General features: G+C 38.1%; 1 protein-coding gene across 1 annotated transcript; it reads left to right on the forward strand.

The window, feature by feature from the left end:
- Positions 1-88: 88 nt before the first annotated feature.
- On the forward strand, positions 89-11,300 carry LOC144638512 (isocitrate dehydrogenase [NAD] subunit alpha, mitochondrial-like). The gene is made up of 12 exons (XM_078497739.1): positions 89-238; positions 325-360; positions 1,943-2,026; positions 2,899-3,013; positions 3,893-3,950; positions 5,339-5,468; positions 6,063-6,196; positions 6,694-6,796; positions 8,265-8,329; positions 9,263-9,347; positions 10,273-10,425; positions 10,654-11,300. Exons 1-12 carry the CDS (start codon positions 104-106, stop codon positions 10,726-10,728), a joined length of 1,173 nt encoding a protein of 390 aa, XP_078353865.1. The 5' UTR covers positions 89-103; the 3' UTR covers positions 10,729-11,300.
- Positions 11,301-12,111: the final 811 nt, after the last annotated feature.

The following is a 12,111-nucleotide window of genomic DNA, read 5'->3' on the forward strand; positions in this document are numbered from 1 at the left end:
AGCCAAAAGCAGATATAGATATTCGTGTTCCTTTATTTTCATTTTCCCTTTTCGTAATCTTTCGTCACTCGTTCGGAATTCTTCGGATTCCTTGTACCAGTCTATGCGCGGTAGACAAGAAACAAACATGGCGTCGACCAGATTGTGCAGGCTTTGGTTTCCAACCTCAAGTTCTGCTAATAATGCCGCCAGGGGATTAAGAAAAGCAGGAATTTCTTCCTTACAGAGACCATTCTGTGTAAGAATTGTATTGTGATAAGCTGAAAACTTGATATGTTAGAGCTAAAGTAAATTTAAATGTGATTTGAGCTTCTGCTTTTGCAGGTTGCAGGTGAATCGAGACGGTCATACTCTACAGAGGTAATAAACAGCACCAACTATTCTAAATTATATTATTTTTGTCTGGATAAATTCAGTTGTATCTCGCTTTAGTTTGTATTGTTAGCAAACTGAGTGTTGGGTCAAGCATGTTTTGAGTGTAGTCAAACACGTTTTGTCTGTCAGCGTAGGTTTATTAATAAATTTATTGATAACAGGAGTCAGAGAATTATGGCACTCAACCCGTCAACTTCTTTACTGTAGAGCTAAATTTGCTTTAATTGTTTGTGGTTGAAAAATATTTGTGTTCCAGTTTGGAACACAAAGTTTGCTAGGGATTTTGACCACCCATCAAATGTTCAGAGGACAATTTAGTTGATATTTTCCAGGTGTTTTAGGGACCGGTCATTATTTATGTAGAGGGGGGGGGAAAAAAAATGTTGGAAAAAAAAAAATTTTTTTAAGCCCCCCCCCCCCCCTATATATAAAGAAAAACCCCTTCTTTTTTTTTTTTTTTTTTTATTATCCCCCCCCCCCCCCCCCCCCCCCTCTTTTTTTTTTTTTTTTTTTAATTATTTTTATATTTTTTTTTAAATAATTATTTTTTTTTTTTTTAACAAAAAATTTTTTAGGTTTTAAAATAAAAAATTTTTTTTTTTTTTTTTTTTTTTTTTATTAAAAAAAAAAATTTAAAAAAATAGATTAAAAAAAAAAAGAGAAAAAAAAAAAAAAAAAAAAAAAAATTTTTTTTTCCCCCTTTAAAAAAATCCCCCCCCCTTCCTCCCCCCCCCCCTCCCTCCCCCCCCCCCATTACTGGAAAAACATTGGAATGACATCATTGCATTTGACCATTTGCTAAATGGTTCTTGTCAATTCCAGGCACAGTACACCCTTGCTAATGGGATTGCATGCATACACAACTGTTGGTGTCACATTTTTAGTGCTTTTTAAGTAGGGCTGGACAGTGAAAATGCAGAAGAGCATTTTTTGATCGCTGTAGTGTGGATGATAGACAAAAATGTATCGGCAAAATGCATTAGTGTGGACAGGGCATAAAAAAGTGTGAAATAAAAGGTCCCCATTAGTTTTTGCAGAAACCGGGATACACTCCGACAAGTATGGGCCTCTTGGCTTGAGGCTTCCCTTTTTTTAACTATTTCGCTTATCATAAAACAATTAGTACTTGATCCACTCCCATATAATTATTTGTTACATGCTTATCATTTTTTTTTTGTTGTGGTGTAGACTGCAGCGGGAAAAGGAAATAATCATTCTGTTTTGGTCTGTCTCTATAATTTTCTTATAAAATTATTAAGGCCCTGTCCACACTGACCCGGGTAAATTTGAAAACGCATCTTTTTCCCTGGTTAGGCCAACCGTCCACACTGAAATGGCGTTTCCGGCCACCGAAAACGAAGTTTTTCAAGAAAGCTCACCAAAGAAGCATATCATTTTCAAATTTACCCGGGGTGGACGGAAACCATTTTACGCTGCGTTTCAAATTTCTCCATTTTCAAATTTACCCAGGTCAGAGTAGACAGGGCCTAAGTTTCTGTGTGGCAGGTTTTTTTACTTCCTTCGCTACTTTATATTAATTATGTTTCTTACTGCCGACTTAAACTAGACAAAGAAGGTAACACTTATCCCAGGAGATGGAATAGGACCAGAAATTTCAAATGCTGTAAAAACTGTATTTGCTGCTGCACAGGTAACTTCTTTACTCGAGTAATAAGAAGTAAGGTATAATTGCTTCTAACAAAATTTTATACTGACAATAATTTTTAAACTGGTGGGAATTTTTTCCACAATGTGCTGATATAATGTTATATTGTTTCCGGTAGTTATTGAAAGACTTCTGGAAGTCATTTGGTGAACATTCCTTGATTACTTTTTTATTTATGTTTCCGTTGATTGTGAAAGACTTTCCAGATTTTCAGGGAAAATCTGAAGATGGTTCATAGCTCTTTTTGCATGTTTATGCCAGACTGCAGGAATGTAGCTTAGATTTAGAACTGGTGAAAATATATAAGCAGGTACTAGTAACAGAAGGGCTTTGAAACCTACCCAATTTCTACATTACCAGCTCTCGTAGGTGATGAAATTCATGCAATAGACAGGGTATTTTACCTGGCTCCCAGTTTTAATCTACATCCCTGGACTGGTTACTTTGTGCATATGGTGTTATCATGCAAAAAGTACTGGCCAAATGGTAACGCGAGTGGACACAAGTAGTCGCAAGTTCATCTTGTGTACAGACTTGCAATGGATGGCCAAACGGACACACAAGTATAGTCGCAAGTGCATGCAAGTTTGCAAAAAGTCATTTAAAATGCTACAAGGTGAAATTCAGTATTTGAAGTAAACTGCAAAAAATGCATTGACTTAAGTGTTAACTTAAGTGCAAATTTGGTCTCGACCAAAGTGAACGAAGTGTATGCAAGTGCACACAAGTCCTGGCCAAACAGGGACGCAACTTTTCAACTTGCGTTTACTTGCATTGCCGTTTGGTCAGGACTCAAGGCTTATTATTTTACAACCCCATTTTCAAAAGTAAACTGTTGATGTTCAACTCTCTTTTAGGTTCCTATTGAATGGGAAGAGGTCACTGTGGCACCTATTGTTCTCCCCGATGGTAAGACCACAATTCCACCAGCAGCAATCAACTCTATGAATAAGAACAAGATTGGACTCAAAGGTAAATGACTCATGATGTACACTTAGCTTCAGGAATAAATAGATTATCTCAATCTTATTATGCTGGTAAATGGAACAAACAAACGTGGAACTTGAAGACGTAAAGAACAGGCACTGGTCATTGTTGCATACAATGTACTGTCTGAATTGCACCATATCCACCACTGAAGTTGCTGTATACAAATATTGCATACAAAATCACCCAGACGGCATGGAATCACTTTCTTTCTAGTACAGCCAAACCCCATAAGTAGACGCCCTTGAGAACAAGCAATAATGCCAATGTAGGACAGTTGTATGCTTATGGGAGGTAAAAAGATTATGTCAGTAGTGTTTGTGTGTGGTTGGGACCATGACAAAGTGTCTTTTTACAATGACTTTGGATTGTGTTTGCCTACGGGATGTGTCTGTTAGCAGAGATTCAAGCGAAGTTTAACATGTGTCTGAGTCAGTAAAACATGTATCTAGGATGAAATATATAAATATGATTTTGGCTCTTGCTGTGTTTGTTATATTGGGATGAGGTGGTTTTTTAATGCAGAGGTCGAGATCTTCACTTCACAAAGTGGCAGTAAACTAAAATTTGGGTTTTGGGGTTAGCACTCCATCAGCTATTGCAAATATATAAAAAACATCTTTACATTTACTTTTATCTTAGGGAAGAGAGGCTCGATTTTTATACGAAGAAGTTTTGCATCTGACACTTTTTTTTTGGGGGGGGGGGGGCTTATTTTTGGAGGACCTATATTCAGGGGGGATTGTACTTGTAATTTGAAGTAACTATCTAATATTTTTTTTGAAACCGTTTTGCAAGTTTAATATGCTGTGCCATGAGCTTGCCATAGGGATTGATACTGATGCATGCTTGAATTTTTTTTAGGGCCACTGGAGACAAAAATCGGTAAAGGACATGTGTCTATGAATCTGACTCTCAGGAGGTTTGTAGCAAGTTGCAGTAAACTATTGAATTGAAATTTTAGCAAAACATTCACAACTGACGTGACCATTAATTTTGTTCTCTTAGTCATGAGAAAACAAGTGCCTGTAGGGAATCTATATCTGGATGTAGGGCTACTGTCCATTGCATCTAAGTGTGAACATGTAATGAAAAACATGCTCACATTGGGTATCAAAAGTTCAGGGACGGCGGAGCCGGGGCCCCCCCACTTTTACTGGAAAAATAAAGAATTAATAAGAGAACAGTCTCTTAACCCTATTCAGACCGGGCTTTTTTTGGTCTTTTCAGACCGGGGGGGCGGATTCCGCCCCCCTCCGTAACTTCCAGAATATTTAAGCAATCACAATGAAACTTACAGGATAAATAGTATGTCTCAAAATCTCTCTTTTGGTATATGTCACGTGGGATGATGACGTCACATCACGTGACAATTACATCATAATGTCAAAACAGCCGCCATCTTGGATCCGCCATCTTGGATTTCGAAATTTTTTACAAAACGTCAGAAAACCGCCCAAAATTACTGGAAAATACTCAAAACCAATAAAAATGTGCTTAAAACCCGTAAACAGGTGAAAATAATTGCTTTAAAGTTATTTTTCATTAATAGAAACACGAAAATTACAAATTTGGGAAAACATGCGTGTCAAAATGCCGTTGCCATGGTGACGTCAAGTTCCTGACACAACAACCTACCCTACCAAATTATTCCCAGATAAATTTTAGATAAAGTCGCAAAGTTTGGCAGCGTTTGGTTGAATATTAAAAAAGTTATAAGCGTTCAAAGTCGGCGCGGGCACTTTCCGCCCCCCCCCCCCCCCCGGTCTGGATAGGGTTAAGCCCCCCCACTTCAAGTCACTAGTCAGCCCTCCCCATGAAGTTGCATGTTTCATTGTCAAACTTGAAGGCACGTTGGACAATGTTTCGAATGAGTGATCACAACTGGTGATAAATGAATTTTATACTGACAGAAATGTGGTCAAATGTAACTTTTTTATATACAGCAAAGGCATTTTAAGATTTTTTGTGAGACTTAACCTTCAATTTTTGGGTTTGTAAACCAGATGAAAGTGAATAGTTTACAGATCTTTATTATTTTTATATGACGCACAGAGCTAGGCTGTAGTGTCCCGCCACATGTTTATGGCTCACTGAGTAATCAGTAGTAATCAGTTACTCAGTGAAATCAGAGTCAGCTAGCCTAAACTCTGTTCTAGGAGTATGATTTCACTGTTTAATTAAAATTTATGGTTTGAAAAAGGCATAGAAATTCTTTGATTTTTTTCAGAAGTCTTTATGACCCTGTAAGGAATGAACTGATTAATGAGCTTGACAAGTTTATTGATTATTGATAATTTAATTACCCAGGATTTTCAGCTTGTATGCCAATGTGCGACCTTGCCGCTCCATAGATGGCTTCCCTACAGCGTACAATGATGTTGATCTAGTTACCATCAGAGAAAACACAGAGGGAGAATACAGTGGTATAGAGCATGTTGTAAGTTGACAGAACTCAACTTGCTTTCTTTATTGTAACTAGTATTTTAGTTCTCTCAAGTGCAGTGCTGAGAATGTGTTTGTTCAAGCTCAACAGATAATACAACCAATAACAAACTATGAATAAAGTGAGAAAACTAAGATTTAGTGTACCAAAGCCGGACACAAAAAACACTAAAAACCAGCAGGGGCAAAAAACGGTGAATGTGTGCCCCCGACCAAGGCAGTGGTGCAACCCTTGGGATTTTAGGGTATCCATATTTACCATACTGTAGACAAATACTTTTGAAATATATTAAGGATCTTTCAGCAATGCAATTACAATTAGCAGAACTGAATAAACAAAACAAAGTGAATATCTACATCCGTCCTCCAGAGGGGAGGGAAAGAGAGTTCAAACAAAAAATTTTGTACAACAAAATCTTGCCAAGACTAATGCTCAGACTAATGTTGAAATGTGCTTAGATCCCTGCACGAAAGATTTTTACCATAGTGCATGCAAGCTTTCCTGATGATTTAGTTATAGAAAGTTTTAATAGCATGTTATTAACATGCTACAAAAGCCCAGATCTTTACAAGTTGTTTGTCTATACAGGTTGTTGATGGTGTAGTACAAAGTATCAAGCTGATCACAAGAGAAGCTTCTCAAAGAGTTGCAGACTTTGCATTCCAGTATGCCAAAGCAAATAACAGACACACTGTGACTGCTGTACATAAAGCCAATATCATGTTAGTAGAAGATGAAAAGGAAAGAGACCTACATATGGGGCAGTTAGACTGCCATTAATAACACTGTTTACAATTTGTCATTGCCATAGAAAAAATTTAATGACATGATCAAAATGCTGCTGAATAATTAAATAACTACACATTTTAGGCAATTTTTCATATACACTAGCGGATAACAGTAAATTTGGAAAAACAGGAGAGAAAACTTAGCCAGTCAAAATTGCACTATTTGGATTAAATTTACAGCTTGGGCTTAAAGCTTGTGTTAAATGGCGTAATCTGGTTTTGTACAAATTCTTTGTTTCCAAATAATATTTCTACTTGACAGAACTGAATTTTTGAACACTGTGAACTTGTGTTGCACATTTCAACCCTTTATGAGTTTCTGCTTGAACTTAATCCTTTGCTTTTACTTTTCTCTTTAATTTACAAATTTATCATCCATAATCTAGGAACTTCTTGCCTTGACTTATTTGTTTCACATGAATGACTTTCAGGCGACGTTCTGATGGTCTTTTTCTACAATGCTGTCGGGAGGCTGCTGAGAAGAATAAAGATATCAGATACCATGAGATGTACCTGGATACTACTTGTCTTAATGTAAGTTTTGAAACAATAATGAATAATTAAAATTCCTCCTTAGCTTGCCTAGCATAATAGTTACAATGCGTAGAGATGCAAAGTTGGCTAGTTCCCTTTTGGTTACCTCTTGATGCTTTTGCCCACTTGGTTAGAAAAGTGTTCACTGACAACCCCAAAAGTGGCTACAAACAAAAGAAAACTAGCCTTTGGCCGGAGGAGTGGTCAGAGCTTCAGTCATGAGATTTTTAGCCTGCAATGCAACCCTCCAAGTTAAGACCATTTTAGTCGCCATGGCGACTAAAATTTTGGAGCTGGCGACTAAATTGGAACCGAGGTCGCCAGCCTGGCGACTAAAATTGAGAAGAAGGATTGAAAGCTTGAGCTAAATTTAGCGACTAAAATTTTTCACTGGCGACCAAACTTGAGCAGTTGGTGGCCAAATGGCTACTAAGGAAAAAAATAAACTTGGAGGGTTGCAATGCAGATGTATTTTTAGCAAACAAGCATATTTTAACGATCAAGTGCCATCTTGGAATAGAACTCAGGAGAGGCTTGGAAAAAGAGGGAAACCCATCCTAGAATTAAGGAGGTTGGCTTAATGAAGTGTACCCCTAAGAGGGGTGAGGGAGGGGAAGAAAAAATTCCCCAAACCCCTCTCCAGCCTCCGTCATTTTCTCTTCTCCACCCTCTACGTTTGCGACTTGAAGGCCAAATATGTGAACAAAATTATCCAACACTTGGCCATCAAAAATGCCTGTATTGCAGGCTATGGGTATTTTTTTTGTGCCATGCTAACAACAAACTCAATACAGTTATTTACAATACTACGGAAAACCTGATTCCCAAGAGAATCTATGTAGTGCCCTGGGCCAAGGTCAATGGCTCAAGTGACACTTTACTCTTAACCAGCATTAGAGTGTAAGGGAACTCTTCATTTATTTGTAACCAAATACTCTTTCACTGTGATTGGTCAATAGAGATTTATTGCTGCATTTTAGCGGAGCTCCCAGCGGCCGTACCCGAGAGTCCCATACCCACAGAAAATTAACAGAACCATGCTTTTGGCTTTTCATGGTCATCATGGCTAGCGGCATGGTTCGCGGGCGCGTGCGCCTAGCGACGATGTCGCCCCAACATGGCGGCCATAATCCAGAAGTAGGTTGGTAAGGTTAACGAGAGCTTACATCTTTGATATTGGATATCCATGTTATGGTCAATTGACAGCTGTCAAAACAAGGTATCCGCTGACCAGTATCACTTGACCATATCGCAGGCTCAGATATAGAACTTGTCGAGGTTGAATGTTTTTTTAAGTTAACCGCTGACCAAGTAATATTTTGCATTGGATTGCGGGCTCAAGTGCTATATTTTTTTTGCTTTTCTGTTAACGGTCAGTAAATTCGGATTTACAAAAAGGGTAAAGTAAATAACCGGGGAGCTCCGCTTTTAGGCTTGGCTAAATCTATTTAATATTTTTTAATTTCAGATTGTCAAGGATCCGTCAACGTTTGATGTCATGGTGATGCCAAACTTATATGGAGACATTTTAAGGTAAAGCATTGATACCGTTGTTATCTGTGTTTTAAATATTATTGTGCCTTTATTGTTATTTGGTTCAGACTGGTTTATCCTTTCAAATCTCACCAAATTCACAATTGGGTTGATTTTTGTTGTTTAGGAAATGGTTTGAACCTAGGAGTATCAGTAGTTTGTGACTGACAATTTTAACTCCAACTTGAGCAGAAGTCCTACAGTATGTGTGTACATCATATTTACCAAGGGTGAGGGCCATACTGGAAAATATAAGCCTGAGGTCTTGCGTGAGACTCATTCTAAAAAGACTGAGGACCGATAATTCTACCAGTAAAGTCTCGAGCAAGCTTGGTTCATAAAAGCTTTAATACACGGCAAGAAAAGTTTTTTAAAGATTAAGGCGGAAAATCGTAAGGATAAAAGGAATAGGATCCTGACCAAGGACAAACAGGGTGTTTCAGTCAGGAAAGAATTCCCTAACATTGGTTTAACCTTATTATAGATTATTTTGTTTGTGTATTTTTTTTTTTTTTTATTTAAAACCCACAAAAAAGTATGAAAGGGTTTTCCATGTGAGTCAAGTTTATTAACTTTTGTTAGCCATTACAATCTTCAAATGCCAGGTCCAGTATTTAGAAAATATATGTCCAATAATGAAGCAATCTGATTGGTTGATTTTGGTTATTGGTGTTCTGTAATAAATGTATTTAGTATAACCCTCATAGTTTTTGTTGTTTTGTTGTTCAGTTTATACTCAACTGTTCAATGCTTGAACTTGAAACTCTGATTTCCGTTGCATTTGAGTGCCTTAGAACCCAACACTTGTAAGCACAATGGTCAGGTAAAAGCTGAAACCTGTCAATCCCGAGTCAAAAATACCAAGAATCGGGTCACAACACTTCCTGTTTATTAGCATAGTTTGTGGTTAATGGTTGTGACGTTTTCCCTCAGTGATTTGTGTGCTGGATTGATTGGTGGACTGGGTGTTACACCAAGTGGAAACATTGGAGCAGATGGAGTAGCCATATTTGAATCAGTAAGTGAAGTTTGTTCTTAGACCCATGGTTGGGCATGGCTGGACTGTATTGGAGAGGGAATCCAAAGCTGTGCTCTTAGCGGGACGGCTGTACACAGGCTATGCTCTTAGAATAATTGCAGAGTGCCCGAAGGCTGTTATGTAAAAAAAATCTTGGGTGCCCAGCTCTTAAAAACTTTGATGATAGCAAAGTTACACATGTCGCCCAAAGACAAATTAAGTCACCTGTGGCACTCGGGCTCTGCTAGAGTACACAATGGGCGCCAAAAGTCCTTGAGACAGTTGGTTGAAATTAATACTAATGTAACATTCCCATTTTTCCACCTTAAATCTGCTGTAGCTTTTGAACCACTCCCCCTCCCCCTCCCCCCTTTTCAATGTTGTACACAAACGAGGCAAGTCTTGCAGATAGCAAATTCAACATTGTTCTGGGGGGGGGGGAGGGGGTAATATCGAAGGGGTGAGGAGTAAAATTTGCCCAAGGTACTCAAGAAGTGCCGAGTGTCTCAACACTTTTGGTGCCCATTGCAGCTCTGGAAATCACTAAATCCCTATGCCATCTGGGACAGAGTCAAAACTCGTTGTTTTAGATCACACATGGAATGAAATGCTAATGAAATGCTAGCCCATTGATGGTTGCCCTCAGTAGTATGCTATTAGTATGCTATTAGTTTGCCCTAACAATTTGCCAGTACACATTGGTACAGCAAGGTTGATTTCCAAGAGATACTCTAAGGGGATAATGCCAGACTAGAACACAGGACTTCTGAACCTGTACTCTAGTGCATTGGCCATCGGGCTCCTCTGCTAGATATTGAATGCTCTTTCAGTTAAAAAGGTTTTGCACTGTAAGCATCTCAAACTGGTCCAAATGATTAAAAGCCTGTCAGGTGTGAGTGAAGGGTTTTGTTGCTACTACCTCTAGGTACATGGTACAGCTCCTGATATTGCAGGCAAGGACAAAGCTAACCCCACAGCACTCCTGCTCAGTGCTGTAATGATGCTGCGACATATGGAACTACATTCATATGCAAAACATGTAGAAACAGCTGTGCTTGAAACCATCAAAGAAGGAAAGGTAAGGATGCTAAAGCGATTGACATGGAATTTCTCCATACAATGTGGAGTCATTGTAAGGCAGGCAGATAAAGAGAATAATTATAGAAAATCATCTGAAACTAGTATATATTGTCTTGAGGTAACACCAGATTCTCATAACAGACATTAAAAGAGGTGTATAGCATTCACTTAGGAGAGTTGATATCTTGATCTTAGAGCTCAAAAAAAACTTTTTGTATCCTAACAGGTTTTGACAGGAGATCTGGGTGGTCAAAGTACATGCTCAGAGTTCACCAAGGAAATCTGTCGCCATCTTGAATAGCTAACCTCTTTAATTTTAAGCCTTCCAGCTGGTTTGGAGTCTCTTCTGTACCTTAATAATTTTGTTTGTGCCATTCTTTCAATGAGTAACAATGTTATCAAACTTATCATTAACAGCTGTTTTTCCCCAATGGTGTTAAAGTTAATTTTATTTTAAATTTTACTGAAAAAAGTGATTACAATTTTTTTTCTGACATAAAGAGGTGTAATATTTTTTTCTCTGCTTTGGACTCGCTGTAACACACAAAAAGACTTTGGTATTTTATTTCTTGCTCTTAAAATCTTTCTTTGATCTGTTGATTCTGTTTGTTTGAGTACATACTCTTGATAATTTGGAGAGAAGTATATCTCCAAACAGTTTTGGACATCCAAAGTTGCATTCAGATCTTTGAATAAGTTGTACATTAAATTTGGCTAGATATTTTTGCCATTTTATACACGTTATGCCCATTATCTATTGTTATGATGGTTGTCATGAACGAGTTTAGTTTAATCTTAACAAAAGTATTAACAGATTGCCACAAATTGTAAATGAAATTAATACAGAAAAGAAATAAATGCATTGTTATTATACTCGGCGTTTACGTCACGGTTTTTATATAAAAGGCCTCAGAGGCCGATAGTAACCTGCAAAATATGCCTCCAATTTTTGATCCAACAATTAACTCGGCCACTGAAATAAAGCTGGCTCCGCGAGCAGGCAAGGTGAATTAAATCGTGTGTTTTGATTGGCTACCCGAACAGGCAGGATGGAGCTATCCTCCTCTCTCGGGATGTCCCGTTGCCCGTTCGCTTTTAGCTGCACAGTGCACACTACTTTTGCTGTTGTCGGGAAAACCCACTAAATTCCCGTTAAATATTTTGAAATGGCTCTGATGGTTAGCGCAAAGAACGGAAAGTAAACCAGTAAAGGAAGTGGCGATGCAAAGGAAACTAAAAAAAGAATTCCCAAAGAATTCCAAAAGTTATTTTGCTTTGCAAGCTAATTTTACTCGAATCTCTATTATTTACTTCGTCGCGAATGGCAAAAGATCATGCCTTCCAGTTGGCTTTCCGCTGAAATAGTTCTTTAAAATAAAATTAACTCCAGAAAATTGTTACCAGATTGGTCCCAGCTGGTGGTTAACCGATTTCTTCGTGCCACCCTGAAGAAGGCAGTATTGCTGAAACGTCGGAGCAGTTAAGATTCATACTTCAAGCAGCCTCAAGTCGGAGCTATAGAAGATCTATAAATAATCACCCCTCCTCCTATACCCCTTTTTAGAAGCGCCCCCTTCGTTTTTTTTTTTTTTCTGAGATGTCATTGTAGAGCTTTTATGGTAATTGTTAGAAAGAAAAACGCGTGCTATTAAATCTTTTTTTCGCAAACAGTGGATAACAAGAC

This window comes from Oculina patagonica, chromosome 1 (genome assembly GCF_052425735.1).
Source record: "Oculina patagonica isolate OP01 chromosome 1, crgOcupat, whole genome shotgun sequence".
Taxonomy (NCBI): Eukaryota; Metazoa; Cnidaria; class Anthozoa; order Scleractinia; family Oculinidae; genus Oculina; species Oculina patagonica.